Source organism: Stegostoma tigrinum, chromosome 33, assembly GCF_030684315.1.
Source record: "Stegostoma tigrinum isolate sSteTig4 chromosome 33, sSteTig4.hap1, whole genome shotgun sequence".
Taxonomy (NCBI): Eukaryota; Metazoa; Chordata; class Chondrichthyes; order Orectolobiformes; family Stegostomatidae; genus Stegostoma; species Stegostoma tigrinum.
In genome coordinates this window covers 17,489,258-17,507,449 of record NC_081386.1, presented here as the reverse complement: position 1 = coordinate 17,507,449, position 18,192 = coordinate 17,489,258, and the positions used below count along the sequence as shown (strand labels likewise).

The following is an 18,192-nucleotide window of genomic DNA, read 5'->3' as shown; positions in this document are numbered from 1 at the left end:
TGAATGTTGTTGTTAAAATTGTAAACTTGATTCAAAAAAGCACAAGACATCTGTTCCATTTCAAAAGTCTCCTGAATCTTCTCTCTTCCTACAGAGATTACAGGATTTTCCAGTGGAATTAGTCAGAGAAGTCTCCCCATATGGCTGAAGAAATCAAAGCTAGCTTGTTAACCATCTTGTTACCACGTCAAATTCACCAGAGGTAATAATACATTAGAAATTTAAAATCTCAGGAAAATACTCAAATATCCAGAAACAGGTAATGGCATTCTTATCAATTATGTTTCTTTACATCTAGCTTTGAATAGTGATTCAAAACTGCAGTAAAAAGGGTTACATTTTGTTATAGGTCAACATGGCAATGTGGATCGTTTACAACTCTTTTAAATGAAACAGTACATTCTGACATGTTGACTTCTTGATCAGAAATGTCGTCGTTACACAACCAGAAAACTTGGAAGAATTCCCATCATGAAAGTATTTCTTTCTGATCAACAATTCAATTATATCAAAAGGTGTTCTGAAGCAGCAATGAATGGTATATACCAAAATAACTATTTACTTCCCTTCCAGCATTTTCCAGGCCACAGAGTTGCCCCAATGCTGGCTTGGTATCCTAATGACAAACAATTATTCTGCATTCCAACTGTTTTAAAATTCTTAAGACGAGTTGAGGTAATTTAGTCTAATTAAGACTCACAAATAACCACTTGCCTTTGTCTTGGTTCAGACTATTATTTAACCTTTGACTCCTTTCAAAAGGAAAGGGCCAGTTCTTCAGTGTTAAGACTATCATTATTTTTCTTTTATTTCCTGCATTTTTAATTTGGAATCGAGCATCGCAGTTGAGAATTGTATTTTTTAAGAAAAGGGACAAAATAAAAACTGATATAACAAGGTGTAGAGCTGGATGAACACAGCAGACCAAGCCGCATCACAGGAGCAGGAAAGCTGACATTTCAGGCCTCGACCCTTCTAGGCCCGAAACGTCAGCTTTCCTGCTCTTGTGATGCTGCTTGGCCTGCGTTCATCCAGCTCTACACCTCTTTATATCGGATTCTCCAGCATCTGCAGTTCCTACTATCTCTTAAAAAATCCGATGTTTGCTGTTTGGGAACTGACTTGAAGCAACAAAGCAGGTAAATTACTGCTCTAAGACAAACTGGCATCGAGATATTATTATGCTCAAGGACGGCAAACTGTTTGGATGTTGAATTGGTCAAGCAAGGGAAAATCTGCCATGGCCAGCCAACCACAGGGAATGTTGAAAACAAAACAGAGAAACCAAATGACTTAGAAATAGTAAAAACTGCAGATGCTGGAGTCACAGATAACAGTGCGAAGCTGGAGGAACACTGCAGGCCAGGCAGCATCGGAAGTGCAGGACAGTTCATGTTCTGGGTGGGGACCCTTCATCAGAAATGGAGGAGGGGGAAGCCAGCACTGAAATAAGCAGACAGGAGGGGTGGGGGTGGGGCTGGGGAAGGTAGGTGGGATGGTGATAGGTCAGTGTAGGTAGTGAGTGGTGGGGATTGGTCAGTGAAGCGGGAGGGGCAGATAGGTGGGAGACAAGATAGACAGATCAAGGAGGCAGGGATGAGGGGGAGGGTTGGTCATGGGTTGAGGCCGAGGGTGGGGAGATTTTGAAACTGGTAAAATCCACACTTAGGCCATTGGGCTCAAGTAGCGGAATATGAGGCACTGATCCTCCAGTGTCACAATGTGGATTTTACCAGTTTCAAAATCTCCCCACTCCTGGCCTCATGCCACAACCAATCCTCCCTCTCATCCCTGCCTCCTTGACCAGACACAATCTGCCCCTCCCACCTCACTGACCAATCTTCACCATTCCCTGATAATAAAATGTGAGGCTGGATGAACACAGCAGGCCAAGCAGCATCTCAGGAGCACAAAAGCTGACGTTTCGGGCCTAGACCCTTCAGAGAGGAATTCTCCAGCATCTGCAGTTCCCTTCACCATTCCCTACCTGCACTCACCTAATCACCATCCCACCAATCCTCCCCAGCTCCACCCCTCCTCTATGTTTATTTCTGAGCTCCCTTCTGCACCCTCTGGCTGACAATTTCGGAAGAAGGGTCCCAGCCTGAAACAAACTTGCCTGCTCCTCTAATGCTGCCTGGCCTGCTGTGTTCCTCCAGCTCCACAGTGTGTTGTCTGACTCCAGAATCTGCAGTTCTTGCTATCTCTCAATGTGATCACAGCAGTTTTGTTTTAAAATAGCTAATATTACAATTCTAGACAAGTTATTACAATTAGTTAGCAACTGGATTGTCCTTCTAAACTAAAGAATATGGATTGGTCATCAAGTCTCAAATCCAGCAGGATCTCAAATGTTTCCTGGTCATGAATATGCCTTTTTGTTTTTAAGTTTCGAAACAATTTATCGGCCAAATTGAATAATATGGTGTTGTACTTCAGGGTTTAAACACTACAAATAATGACATAGGCTCTCTTTTAGTTAACGAATATCTGCCCTTTACATGACAGAATTAGTAGCACGTCAGCAGAGTCTTCTGAAAAGTTACTTTATTTAAAGAGGTTACTGAACCATCACAAAGCAAGAATTCCAGAATTCCACTTCCTTTTTCATGAAGAAGTGTGTTCTCATATGACGGTTGAACTGCCTGGCTTTATTTAAGAGTAATGCAATTTTTATCCTTTTGTACTCCAGTCCCTGAAGATGAAAACCAACATTTCATTAGCCCTTTCAAGTTTTTGTACCTCTGCATTAGCTTTTCATGATTTCTGTTCACAGATCCTAAAATCTGCTAGATATTAAATCATTCTAAGCTTGCTAGCATTTCGAAAACGCACTGACTTTTACTGTTTCAAAACAAATGGCCTCACACATGCTCATTAAATCTCACCAACCAATTTTGTCTCCCACCCACCACTCAACAACATTCTCCAAAGTAAAACAAGTCCATGCCTGAACTCAACTATTTTTCTGTTCCATGCACCAAATCCCTGATGCACTATAGAACCCGCAGCGATAAAGTTCTGACAGACTGAGCAAGCTAAGCACTGGGACTGGAGCTGAAATGAGCTGAAGGCAACGTGAGCAAAGTTAAGGGAATTCCACATTTGATTTGCAGTATCAACTCTATTTGTATGGTTAAACTGATTTCAAAGAGCTGAAATAATGAAATACCTGGGACAAGAGGTGTTGGGGTTACAAAATGAAGTTATAATGTTCTAGTAAGAAAAGCCATTAATTTCTCAAGGAAAATTACTGAGAAGCCACGGTTTATTTGCTATCTTTTATCTACTGTTAAGCAACCTACTTCAATTCGGATGCCCAAATAGCAATTAGATTAATTTTTTTTGTTGTTTCATCTAAATTATTACAAGCTACGTGAACTGCCAACAACTGTGAAACATTATGTGCAAACTAGTAATTCTACAGGGCTCCCAGCTGTTATTCGCACAGTCGGTACGGTACCCATTTTACTCAGTAATGAGTCACATAACCCATCTGTTAAAATGTGGACAGACCACAACAACAGATTCAGAAGCATCAAGAGAATTTTCTTTGAAGCTCGTAACAGCTGCAGCATGTGTAGAAATTGCTGGTCTTCTGTAATTTGTAGTCAAATTGTTTATTATGCCTTTTGGCTCTTTCGCACAAATGTCAACTTCACAGAGTACCTGAAACTGTATCCAAAACTGAGCCTTGGCTCTGACTTGACACAGTGTACTTTGCAGATTATGGCAAAAAAAGAAACATGTTCATCCTACCAGTATGACAGAAAAAGGAAATATATACTGGAATTCTGTGATAGGATAAAACCAAAGTTAAAAATCAGTCATTATTGAGTCGAAGCTGAAAATTTCAAGGTGACAAAAGAATTACTACAATATGGTTCATCCTTGCATCTATCGCAGCAACTCAAAACCTGGAGCTTCATTTAAACTGTATTCTATTCTTCAGCATGATCAAAGGCAGAAAACAAAGCTACAGCAATGAAGTTTCTCATAAACAAACTTTAAAAATGACTTAAGTGATCAGACTCTTCAAATCATTTTGATAAAAGGCCAATGTCACAAATTAGATTCATTTGTACTGAAATAATATTGTACAATATTACACTACAATGTCAATTGAACAATGAACTAGTTTTCTTGGGAGGGGATGGTAAGAGGTGAATCAAATACTTTCATTTTCATGGCACATTTAAATGAATTGATTTCAGAAATTTAATGTCAGAGGTGATAAAAGATTACACTGTATGCTTACTAACCCATTAATTTATGCTAAAATCACAACCCATCAGTTAGTCATTTCACAGGTTAATATGAAAAACAACCTTTTATACCTAATTATTCACCACTGACAATTAGCATTAAGGTGATGATATAAAATGCACAAAAGGAATGCATTACTGCAATGTTCTTAAAAAAAATTACTTTTCATTTACTACATTTCTTTTAGGTTAAAAATTAAGATTGGTTTATCTGACTGTCAAACCAAAGGATTAGATACTAGATTTGTAAAGATTGCATCAAAATAATTTCAACTTGGTCTAACTGGGACCTCCATCATGTTTTAGGAAAAGTACACTTCTAGGTTTGGCTGATTGCAGTTAAACAAAACTAACGACTGTCAATCAGCCAAATGGTTGGTCAGCCATGTATTAACTTCAAAACAAAAAGATACAAAGTAATATTCTTTGTTGCATTTCAATACACATCAAAAGTGTCAAACTGTTGGGGAATAAATCCATGGGAACCAGCTGTCTTCTGGTACCTCATCTAATGCCCATTTTTCAAAATTATAGAACAGACATCATAGTAATCAGGCTATTTCATCACACTTGGCATTAAGGCCAAGCCCTATTTTGTCTTCCATACCTCCATTTTAGGAATTGGCAGACAGTATCCAGTTGATTCTTTTCTTCTTACTTTAGATTACTTAGCTCAGAATAGGCCAAGACTGACTATGCAACTTCCTGTTCTCTCTAGCTTTGTATCTGTCGAGAAAACATGTTGTGCATAGCTGACCGAGTGGATAAATGCAGGACCAACATGGGACTCACTGCGTGACTCTCATTGATCAATCAAAACTTTTACTTAGCTTGATTACATCTTTCCATGATTATGTCATTACAAACTCCAAATGTACAGAAGTTGTTGCAGTAAACTTGTTTAATGAACAGAACTTTGTCCCATTTTAACAAACTTTTCCATTTGTTTTACTCCCTTGTTCTCTCTCTGTAACCCGGCAATTTGTTTTCTTTCAGGTATTTATCCAATTCCCCTTCAAAATGTATGCTTGTGGATGCCCTTTGTGATCTTTCAGACAGTAACTTTGAAATGACAATTGGTCTGTGTTCCAAAAAATGTTTCCTGTAGGTATTTTGATAATTACTTCAAATCAGCCAACTGCTGCCACTGGAAACAATTTTTCTATTAATTCTATCAACACTCTTCAAAACTTGGAACATCAATAAAATTCGTCTTATAACTTCTCTGCATTCAAGATAACAAACCTAATTTATCCATTGTTGCTACACAATTGCAACGCCTTATCTCTAGTGCTTGCAAATCTCTTTTACACCCTTTGAGATTTCGACAGCCTTTCTAGAATGTGTTGTCCAGAATTGATCATAATACTCCAGCTGAGGCCTTGTCCTCATAAATGCAAAGCATAACCTTCTTGTAACCCATGCATTTATTCATTAAGCGACTGATCCAATGTGCTTTTTGAAAAAGCTGCTGTTTCTTCTCCTGCCACCTTCAATGATTTCTGTGGCTACACTCAAGAAACTCTTTCTTAAAACTGTACCATTAATTTATTATTTCCTTCTCATGCTTCCCTTAAAATACATCACTTTACAGATCTGTCTTAAATGTCATCAGTCATCTATTTTAATCAGCTTCATGCCCACATTTAGACTGTTATGAGTTTCTGTATCATCTACAAACTTCAGTTCTGTTCAGCACAGCAAAGTTCAACTCATGAACTTGTATTCAAAAGTTCAATCACCTTAAAATCAATCCTTGCTGAACACACCATACATTTCCCTCCAGTCGCCATAAAGACCATTCTTGTGCTTTCTGGACCTTTGGCAATTTCATATACATGTTGCTCCTTCCTATCACATATTAATTTCTGTTAGTCTTACAATCCCCACAAACTTTGTATTGCTTCAGTTATGGTGTGTTGTGCTTCTCAATTGCTTTAACAAACTAACGCTGGCCGTGCATCCTCAGCTGTCCAAGCCCTAAAGCTCCATTTCTAAGTCTGTCCCTTTTTAAATCCTTTGTAAAAATACTACTTAAAGCCTCCCTCTTAGATAAGCTTTTGGTTTTTACTTTATTCGCTCGTTTGACATGGAAAATGCTGGCTGGCTAGCATTTTACTGCCTGTCCTTAATTGCCCTTGAGAAGGTGGTGAGCTGCCTCCTTAAACCACTGCACTCTACCTGCTGTAGGTAGACCTACAACATCCTTAGGGAGGGAATTCCAGGATTTTGACCTAGTTATTGTGAAGCAGTGATGATATATTTCCATGCCAGGACGGTGCATGGCTTGGTGTGCACATTAGTTTGGAAGGTGTGGTCCTTGGTGAGTTTCTGCAGTACATCTTATAATTGATTCAGTGATGTGGGCTTAGGGGAAGTAAACAATTCTGCCAAAGTCTGCTAGTTACTACAAGACTCCGTGGAAATGTGTTCACAGAGGGCAAGTTTATACTTAGTTATTAAGCCGACAGCCACATTTAAGGCTCACAGAACCATGATCACTCAGGTCAGGCACCAGGGAGCTGGCAACATTCATGTGATTTACCATGACTTGTTACATTTAGGACAGGAAAGAACTGAAAGGTGAGAGAAACAAGATCAAGTTCAAACCTTTAGTTTCAAGAACAGACCCTGTTTAACCATTTCCTAGTTTGTACTTGTAGGATTCAAGTAGCATTGTCAGTCACAGTTCACATCATGATATTCAGATGGTGAACAGAGGCAGAGCAGTGAGAGGGTGTCTCAAGAGGAAAGGCAGTTATACACAAATTCTGCCACAGCAGGAGAATGCAACAGTGCAGAATCTGGTCAAGGTCTGAAAACTTAACACATTCAGGCCTTTTACTGGGTATTGATTTCAATTGTGCAGTAATCATCCTGGATTTAAGCCAGTTCTGCATCTACATTTAAGTGACTGCTGGAGAGAGTAGAAATTATTCTGGTATTATAATTAATTACACAATAAATGTAAATTTCAATGTCAATCTGTTCCTGACAGGAACAAGTGCATGATCTTGTGCAACCACCTGATTGGTTCTGAACATATAAAATTAAAAGGTACTGTTTCTTTTTATATCATAAAGGTAATTAAAATGGAACTTTGTCACTCAGTACCATCGGAAAGACACTGCCACGTGACTTAGACCACATTTTTTCCATTACCAACACTGATTATTATTCCCATGCCAATACCAGTCTTCACATCTACCTCAACCTCTCTGCTGCTCAAACATTCATTCACACTTGAGACTTTTAGATCTGATTTTGAAACATCATTTTTCCCTGACTCTGATCGTAACACACTATTTAAAATTCTGACTTGTCAAAATCTCACCTGTCCACATCCTGTCTGAGAGAGGATGGCCAATCATCCCAGCACTCTCACTGGCATATAAATGTCCTGCGAGCCACACAAATTAAAATTGCCGTTCCCTAACCAGCGAGGCCTCAAAATCCTTGTCAATTCCTTCAGCTTCACATTACCTCTTAGATCATTTTACCTATCCTTACTCCCCTTTTCTCATGCTAGGTGGCGGAGGCTTCACCCATTTTACCAAAGGATCTCCCTCCTAGCCTTTCAATTTCTCTCCAAAGCTTTAAGCTTATCTTTCACATTTACCCCATCAAAACTCATGCATCCTTTATTCTACAATTGATTCAAGTCATGTCTCCCCTTTGTAAAGGATATTGGAGCACCTTCAACAATGCAATTGCACATATTTGTTTTTATAGTTACTATTCATTTTTAGCTCCTATCATTTTTAGCCTCCGCATACTCCTACTGACATAAAGGTCTTTGCAATTCCATAAACAAAAGGAGGGACAGATGTTCACATATGACCCCATTCCTCTCAGATTCAACCTATCAGGATTGCTGATTGTAAAATGTGATTCATGTACTTGCAACATTCTCATCTGTTCGTGCAACCAGTGGGCAATGGTCCTGCACCACGCTGTCTAAATCATATGGCAGACAAAATGAAACATTTTCAAAATTTGTCTCAGGGTTCAACTGGCACAATTTATAATAAAAAGTATAGAAATTTTGGTATTCTGCTTCAGGTTAGGTCAGGACTGGGTTTACACTTCAACAACAATAATTCACAACAAAGTTAGCACTGGAGGGCAAATTATTTCTAAGACAGCATTGTGTAAGTCCACTACCATTGAGAAGGATATGGAGAAGCAAGCAAATGGAAACTCCATCTGTCACAAGCTCTTGCAAGCAATACTATTTCAACTTGCAAATATAGAGCTGCTCTTTCATTATCGGCATCCTCGAATAGTTGCCCAAACAGCCCCACAAAAGAATTTACATGCAAGGTTATAGCTTCAAGACAGCGACTAATCATCACCTTCTCAAGGGCTATTTAGGTTTAACAATTCCTTGTGTTTGTACAGTACCTTTAATGAATAAAAACGTCCACAGTACTTCACAGGAACAGTATAAAACAGAATAGGACATTATGTTGTCTCATGTGACAATAGATCATATGATCAAAAGCTCGATCAGAGGGAGATTTTAACGAGTATCTTCGGAGGAAGGCATGGTAGAGAGGCAAAGGGAGGAAATACCAGAGACCAGGGCTGAAGCAAATGAAGGTTTAGCCACCCAAGGTGAAGCAATTAGGTATGTTTAAGAGGCCATAAGTTGAGGAGCACAGATGTCTCTCAAGTGTCCCTTGTGGTCAGCATCACAATGAAGCCAGTCTGAGCAAAATGGAGAGAACGTGGGAGTGAACTACAGCAGGAAAGCTTCCCCATAAAATCATGAGTGGTGAGGCTTAGATTCAGCTCAGTCAGAGCAGCAGTTGGAGATAAGTGAACCTTCACTGAATTCAGAGGCAGGGCTCCTGAGGTGATGTCAAGATTCTGAAATTGACGTGGAGCAAAAAGATGATGATTGGCTGAGTATGGTTGCGCAAGTATGTATCCTATTTTATCAATATAAAGGGATTTATTTTTGGTTTATTGTTTGTAAAAGGAACAGGACACATATCCAGGGAAGAACAACCTTCAAGTAGTTATTATTTGATTTCAAAGGCAATCTAAGGGTTTAATTTAGAGGAGTAAGTCATGAAAGGACAGCACATGACCTTGGTGTGCTCCTCACAATGCTGTGTCTGAAGTCAGGTACAGTTCCATTACTAAGGACCACAACGTGTAAAAAGTGTTTCCAGCTGCAGCACCTGGTAGTCCGAGTTTCAGAGCTGCAGTGGCAGCTGAGGACACTGCTCAGCACCCAACAGGCTGAGAACATTGTGTGTAGCACATACAAAAGGTGATCACTCCACCAGCTAACGGTGCACAAACAGGAAGGGAATGGATGGCCATTATTCAGAAAAGGACTAAGCAGGCAGTGCGGGACTGTTTGGCCATTCCCCTGCCAAAGAGATTCACCATTTTAGAAACCACTGGGAGGGTGGTGTATTGGAAGAGACAGACCGTCAGGGCAAGGCAGCAACATCCAAATTGGTTGTCCCATGGTTGGTTCTGTTTGACAGGACAGGAGGAATAAGTGCAGGATAACAAAGTGTGGAGCTGGGTGAACACAGCAGGCCAAGCAGCATCTTAGGAGCACAAAAGCTGATGTTTCGGGCTGAGGCCCTTTTTCTGATGAAGGGTCTAGGCCTGAAACAACAGCTTTTGTGCTCCTAAGATGCTGCTTGGCCTGCTATGTTCATCCAACTCCACACTTTGTTATCTTGGATTCTATAGCATCTGCAGTTCCCATTATCTCTAAGCCAGGAATAAGTGTGGGAATACTATAGTAGTAGGAAATTCAATTCGCAGGGGAACAGAAAAACGTTTCTATGCCATAAATTAGACTCTAGGATGGTAGGAGTGTCGAAAAAAAAAGAGTCATTGGACTTGAAACTTTAATTCTACGTCTCTTCACAGATGCTGCCAGATCTACTGCATTTCTCCAGTAATTTCTGGTTTTGGTCTAGGATGGTACACTGTGTCCCAGATGCTTGGGTCAAAGATATCAAACAGCAGTTACAGGGCTTTTGGAATGACAGGGCGAACATCAGTAATACACATCTGTAGCAAATGCATAGGACTTTGTCCCTTCTTTTAACCAAACAGCAGAATATATTACAAAGAACGTGCACAGAAAGATCAATTCTCATGTATAAGAGGTCTGTTCATAAGTCTGATAACTGTGGGGAAGAAGCTGTATCTTCTGCCTGATGGAAGAGAGAGTAACCTGGGTAAAGGTGTGTAATATGATCCAATGGATATTACAATTTCTGGAGTGAAGTGGAAAGGAAGGTAATGTCACAGTGGTAGTCAAGCTGGATGCGCGTTCCAGATGCCAAAGCTGATGTGCAGGTTAAACTGGATCAAACGCCACAACAGTGCATGGAGGAAATTAATTTCCTAATCAACATCAGAAATTACAATCCACACAATGTCCATGGCTATGATGTTATTGTGAGTTGTCTCTGGAAACCACTTAATTCACCAATATTCCTTACAGTAGGAAAACAGCACTTTGCAGCTTTGGTCTAGCAGCAAGTGCAAAAACACATGTGTATAACATGTAAAAGCCCACTGAAATAGCTTATCAGGCAACTAAAGAACAGGCGTAAAGCAATAAAACTTGACTCACCATCTGGCATCTTGAGTCACATGTAAATCAACATTGAAGAATACAAAATTGGCAACCCTGCAAAGGCCTTCTTGCTAATGTATGGGATTGGAAAAGTATTAAAGAATCATCCCACAATCTAGAGATGCAACAGCTTAGATGAGTACAGTTCGAAAACAGTTAGGCAGCTCTATACCATTGAGGACAAAGGAGCCCACCTGATTGACACCACGTCCACAATCATCCACTCCCTACACCAGCAAAGCTCAGGAGCAGCAGTGTGTACCATCTTAAAGATACACTATGAAAAGTCACAAAGTCACATTAGAAACTGCCTCTAAACCCATGATCATTACCACATAGAAGGACAAGAGTAGCAGACACATTACGCCTTTAGCAAGGCCTTTGACAAAGTTCCCATAATGGACTGGTTAGCAAGGTTAGATCATATGCGATCCAGGGAGAGCTAGTCACGTGGATACAAAGAGTTGGCTTGATAGTAGGAGACATTGTGATGGTACAAGGTTGCTTTTCAGATTGTAGGCCTGTGACTAGTGGTTGCCACAAGGATGCATGCCAAGTCCAGTGTTGTTTGTCATTTATCAACAATTTGGTTGAGAATATAGGAAGCATCGTTAGTAAGTTTGCGACTAACACCAAAATTGATGGTTTGGTGGACAGTGAAAAGATTATCCAAATGCATGATGGGATATTGATTAACTGGGCCAGCGTGGCAAAGAATGGCACATGGAGTTTAATTTAGATAAATGTCAGGTGTTGCATTTTGGCAAGACAAACCAGGGCAGGACTTACATAGTTAGTGCTAGGCCCTGAGGAGTGTTGTCAAGCAGAGATCTAGGAGTGCAGATAGGTAGTTCCTTTAAAATGATGTCATGGGTAGACAGGGCGGTGAAAGCATGATTGCCTTCATCAGTGACAGCACCATGTACAGGAGTTGGGACATCACGTTATTGCGGGGACTCAGGGCACCTAAGTGCTCACAGATTGAGGGATGGACTTTATGGCATTGTTTTTCTGGCAGTTAAGTCTGCAGGTGGGGAAATGATCTGGATGTTTCCTTCTACTTATGCTCATGCTTTTAATTCTGTCTTTGATATACTAGAACGGCACCCGAGAATGTCAACTTTGCACACTTTTCACTGTATTACTGTATCAGAGTACAGACTATCATAAAATCTCAACCTAAAATCTGTTCTCCAGGGTAGGGGAGTCTAAAATTAGACGCCATAGGTTTAAGATGAAAGGGGAAAGAATTAAAAGACCCAAGAGGCAACATTTTCACACAGAGTGGAGCATGTATGCAATGAGCCTCCTGAGGAAGTGGTGGAGGCAAGTACAATTACAACATTTAGAAGGCATCTGATATTTGAATAGGAAGGGTTCAGAGGAAATATGGGCCAAATGTAGGCAAATGGGACTAGTTCAATTTAAGTAACCCTGTCAGCATGGATGATTTGGGTCGAAAGATCTGTTTTCATGCTGTATGTCTTTATTTTTCAATATGGCCTTAGGAAATAAGTTTAAAAAGTAGGACCTTAAAAACGTAGTGATCTCAGGGCTGTTACCCATGTCACATGCTAGTCAGAGGCAAATCCGTATCTGAATCTAAATAAAGAAAACTACGATAGAATGAGGGCTGAGTTGGCTAAGACAAATTGGAGAATGTCACGTAAAGGGCTGATAATTGATAGCCAATGGCAAACCACAATAATTGTTCATTCCTGTCTGACACAAAAACAAAACGTGGATATCAAGGGAAATTAGATAGTATGAGTTTCAAGGAATAAGTATACAACAGAGCTAAAAAATGCAAGAGGATTGAGAGTGGTTTAGATTTCAGCAAAGGAGATGAAGGGGATTGATTAAGAGGGGGGAAATACAGGGTGAATAAGCTTTCAGATAATGTACGAACTGATTACAAGAGCTTCCACAGGTACGTGAAAAGAAATGCAAATCCCTTATAATCAGAAATAAAGGAGTCATAATGGAGAATAAAAAGATAACAGATCAATTAAACACATACTTTGATTCTGTCCTCACAAGAGAAGGACACAAATAACATCACAAAAATGTTGGGGAACACTGGGTTTAGTGGCCAGGAAGAACTGAAGGAACTTCGTTGTCATAGTGAAATTGTGTTGATGAAATTGGTGGAATTAAGTGATTGACAAATCCCCAGCATCCGATAATCCACATCTCAGAGTATTTAAGGAATTGGCTCGAGAAATAGTGCAAGCATCGGTGGGCATCCTTCAAGATTTACGGGACAGTTCTCATGGATGAGAAGGTTGCTGATGTAACTGCGCTATTTAGAAAAGGAGCTTGGGAGAAAACAGGGTCAGATCAGTTAGCCTGACATTGGCAGTGGTGAAAATGCTCATGTCCATTATAAAAACATTTAACGGCAGAGAACTTAGAAAACAGTCACAGGATCAGGTGGAATCAAAATTGATTTATGACAAAAAAAAACCTATGCTTGACAAAACTACTGGAATTCTGAGAGTCGTAGAGATATACAGCATGCAAGCAGACTCTTCAGCCCAATTCGTCCATGCTGACCAGACATCCTATAAAAATCACGTCCCATTTGCCAGCATTTCACCCATATCCTTTTGAACTCTTCCTTTTCATATACATGTCAAGATGTCTTTTTAGATGTTGTAATTGTACCAAACTCCACCACTTCCTTTGGCAGCTCATTCCACATATGCACAACACTATATCAAAAAGTTGCCCCTAGGTCCCTTTTAAATCTTGCCCCTTAAACCCATGCCCTCTAGTTGTGGAATGCCCCACTCAGGGAAAAGACTTTGCCTATTTACTGTGTCCATCCCCCCATGATTGTACAAACCTCTATATGGTTACTCCTCAGCCCTTGATACTCCAGGGAAAATAGTCCCAGCCTCTAGCTATAGCTCAAATCCTCCAACCCTGGCAACATCTTTCCTGAACCCTTTCAAGTTTCACGAAATCCTTCTTACAAGACGGGGACCAGAATTGCACCCAGTACTCCAAAAGGTGGCCTAACCAAAGTCCTATACAACTGCAACATGACCTAACTCCTATATTCAACGCACTGACCGAGAAAGGCAAGCATACCGAACACCACCTTCACTATTCAATCTACCTACGACTCCATTTCCAAGAAACTATGAATCTGCACTCCAAGGGGTCTTTTTTCAGCAACACTGTCCAGGACCTTACCATTAAGTGCACAAGCCCTCCCCTAATTTGCCTGTCTAAAAAATTGTACTGACACGGATAAAAGAACTGGCTAGTAGACAGAAACAAATAGTCGGGATAACTGGATCTTTTGCAGAGTGGCAGCCAGTGACTAGTGGGGACTGCAGGGGTCAATTCATACATCAATGATTTAGCTGAGGGAAATAAATGCAATATCTCTAAAATTTACAAACATCACAAAGGCATTTGAAAACAAGGATCTGAAATCAGGATATGGCTTGCCTAAAAACCAGGGTAAGTCAGTAAGCAGAGGCAACTGGACAAACAGGATTTGATAAGAACAGGCAGAATATTCCACAAGCTAAGATTTATGAAGGATACAATGTGGAAATCCAAGAGAGAAGTGGAATAGTCAAGTCTCAAGGTAACAATTCAGCGTAGATGAACTGAGATGGCATGAAACTGGGTGCTGTTACAGAGATGGAAATATTTTATTGATGGTGACTTTAGGAAGTCAGAAGCTCATCTCTGTGTCAAATCACTGCAGGGCAAGGCGAAGGTTCTGATTTATAAATCCTGGCCATGCTACTGATGCACACATCCATGAAAGAGTATAAACATCTTTATCGAAAAAAAAACCCGCTGAGACTCCAAGATAGCAATCAAAAGGAAATTTAGCCATCTTGGTAATTCAATTGGCCATTTACAGCTTTTGGAGTGGCTTGTGGAGTGGTGAGGCTTCAGTACGAGAATGCTCCTCCTGTCAGTGTCTTAACATAACAATTGTTTAACTCCATTAAGGCTGACGAGTATCAACAGTAATGTGACAACATAGTGGCTAAAACACAGAGATAAAAGGTTGTAGAGATTATGAGCAGCTAATTGAAGAAAACATTTAAATAAACAAAGCATAGCTACTCCAGCATCTGCAGTCCCATTATCACCTATTTTGGGCGTATGGCTGTACAGCTGACATTAAGTAATTAGAGCAGTCTGCAACCTTTTATATATAAAAGTTCTTCTTCAGTTGTTAAACAATGTGCAGCCACGTGCCCATTACTCTTCAAGTGTGAAAAAAAAATTAGAGGAAAAGTATTACCTGAGGCAACTGTTGTACTATTTTGGTGGCTTTCATTCCTCGACACATACAAATCCTCATCTTCACTTGAAGAGCTGGAGGAGGATTCACTGCTAAGGTCATTATCACCTGAACTGCTAGAACTTTGCAACAAGGCATATTTCCTGCGAGCAATCACTTCCCTTTTCTTCCTCTGCAATAAAATCCGTTCCTTCTGCTTTTGAGTCCGTTGAGAAGGATTAGGTTTTGTAAATTTCTTTCTCTGTTGAGGCCTTCGTAGATTGCTGTTCGGGAGACAAGGTCGCTTGATTAAGATCCCTGATATAGATTCCTGCTCAGACCGAGGCCACTTGTGCATTTTTGAATGAATTGTTCTACTTGTGCTACTTAATACTGCCTGGGAATGTCTGCCTGGAATCTCCTCTTCTTCTGAAGTCACCGTGTCAGAGTCACCAAAATGTAGACTTGAAGAAGGTGATGAAACACAGTCACTAAACGAAGAGTCATCTACATGGTCCGGGGGCTGTACACGGGGCCTCAGATCAACATTACCCTCACGATCTTTGAAATCAGAGTTTTGAGTTTCTGAGGGACCAGCCTGCTGGCTCTTACGTTTTTTTCTAACAACAATCATTTTCTCTTGTTCTAGTCTGTTTCTGTTCATGTCCTTTATCCGCTTTCCAGAATCACAAATATGAGAGTATTCATTTTCAACCTTCCTTGCAATCATTTCAACGTCTGTACTAAAACTTTTCGTGGCCAAAATTGGCTCAGGGTTTATCAATGCCACCTTTGAACTCTCCTGTCTTTTAGGTGCATCAGGTGTTATCTCAGTCTTCATATCCAGGTTGAATGTCTTGTTGAGAAGAATTACATCCAGAGGTCCGTTAAGGGACTGGGTGGAACTGAACTCGTACTAAGCTCTGAAAAATATAGGACATTAAACAAAAGTTAGTCATGCTCTTAGGTCAGATATGCATATGATATTATGCTTAGAAGATTTACTTATCATACAAGTTGCATGGAATTACTACCAATGGCAGATAACGCAGTCTCAGATTCTGTCGCTTACTCCTGAAGTCCATCATCTTTTTGAAAAGTAAACCCTCAGCCCTCCCCCAGGGAGGGCCTGTTTTACTCTAAGATCCTTCAATACATTATTACTTCCCAAATTTATTTTCTTCATGGAACATACACATTGCCAACAAGACCAACATTTTGTTGTGTTCATCCTCAATTGCTTTTTAATGGAGCAGTCTGCAAGGTGATTTCAGAGGAGAGTTAAGAACAGTTAAGGTTCCTTCTAAACATCAATTTATAGATCCCACTTGACAGTGTGCATTTCAGCAACAGCTGAAAATGCAACAGTGCTTTGCACTTATACTATGACAATACTCAGCACTACTTTACCACAATTACTGGACCACACCTTAAACACCATCACCTCATCAGTCTTCCTTCTTTCTACAGCAACTGCCTAAGGTTGAACCAGATTGTTTGCACCTCTGGGGTCATATTTGGTCACACAGCACATAAATGTGTAGCTACCAAAAATGTCTACTTCGAGCCCAGTATTTCACTTTCTCCAACCCTGCTTCAGTTCTTTTGCTGCTGAAGCCTTCATGCATCCCTTTCTAACTACCAGGCTTAACTATTCACATCCACTTCAGGCTGAACTGCTCCACGTGCTATCTTCCATAAGCTTGGAGTGAGCCACAACCCTACTTGTCATATCCTAGTTTACACCAAATGTCATTCACTCATCACCTCTTTGGGCCCTAACAAACATGGGTACCCAATTAAACAACACTGTCATCTGAAAATTCTCACAGGATTTTCAAATCCTTCCACAGACTGGTTTCTCCCTATCTTTGTAATCATCTCCAACTTGACAAAACATCTGAGAGGTCATCTAATCTGGCCTATTGACCATATACAGTTTTAATACTTCAGCTGTGATAACGATGTCTCTAGACGTGTAGGCCTTACTCTCTGGCAATTCACCCCATTTCTCCCAGTCTCTGTATTTCACTTTCTCCCTTTCAGGCAAACCTTAAAATTAAGCTCTTGGGCCAAGATTTTGGCCGTCTAACCAAATATCTCCAAACACACTTCACTGACAATTCTCTATTTCATTAACACATTTTGATTCCTTGAGATATTTTATGTTATTGACTTTGTGTCAAAACAGGTTGCTGTTTTTGTTGAGAGGTGACGATTTTTACATTACCAAAAAAAAAGCAGAAAAAAGTGGGGGGGGGGGGGGGGGGGGGGAGAATAAAAATCGACAAGGACAACACAAGAACTGAAAGAATCAAACAATCAGAATGGCTGAGAGGATAACCTAATACCTCCACTTGTACATAATTCAAAATTAGAGTGTCACAAATATTGAAAAGTGCTTATCATGAAATCCAACAAGGAATATAGGAGAAACACTTTCACCCAGAAAATGGCTAGGATGTGGAACTTACCATCACATTCAAGTAATTTTGAACAAGAGCATAAACGCATTTAAGAAGTGAGAGAAGTATGAGGGAAGAAGAAATAGAAGAATATGCTGATAAGGTTTGGCAAGTCAAAGTGAGATGAAATTCTTTTGGAAGATATCAGCCCAAACGAAATAGTCTACAGCTTTATTCTATAAAATTTTTGTGCCTATATATGTCTCCGTGGAAAATGTCAAATTAGCAAGATTGTTTAAAAAGGTAATAACATGTTTGAGCCAGAAGGTCAAGGTGAAGCCCCATACCAGGACAGTGTAGTACTGAAGTAGTTTTCCATTGTTTGGAGCAGCTGTGTGTTGCATGAGACAAGAAAGGGGAAACATAAAAATCTACAGCATTATTAAGAACAATAGAGGAATTCCTCTGGTCAAGATTTATAACTCAACCAACAGCACTGAACAATTTGGAGATAGTAGGAACTGCAGATGCTGGAGAATCTGAGATAACACAGTGTAGAGCTGGAAGAACACAGCAGGCCAAGCAGCATCAAAGGAGCAGGAAAGCTGACGTTGTGTCTAGGCCCGAAATGTCAGTTTTCTGGCT

The 18,192-nt window shown here is 40.1% G+C and overlaps 1 protein-coding gene across 2 annotated transcripts in view; it reads right to left on the bottom strand.

Annotated features, from left to right (window-relative positions):
- Positions 1 to 18,192, bottom strand: part of rnf111 (ring finger protein 111) — a 105,696-nt gene that overhangs the window by 63,287 nt on the left and 24,217 nt on the right. For both annotated transcript variants that reach the window (XM_048563102.2, XM_048563103.2), the window contains exon 2: positions 15,164 to 16,065. In XM_048563102.2, coding sequence (XP_048419059.1) covers positions 15,164 to 15,983 — 820 coding nt within the window. In that variant the 5' untranslated portion in view covers positions 15,984 to 16,065. The remainder of the gene's footprint in view (positions 1 to 15,163; positions 16,066 to 18,192) is intronic.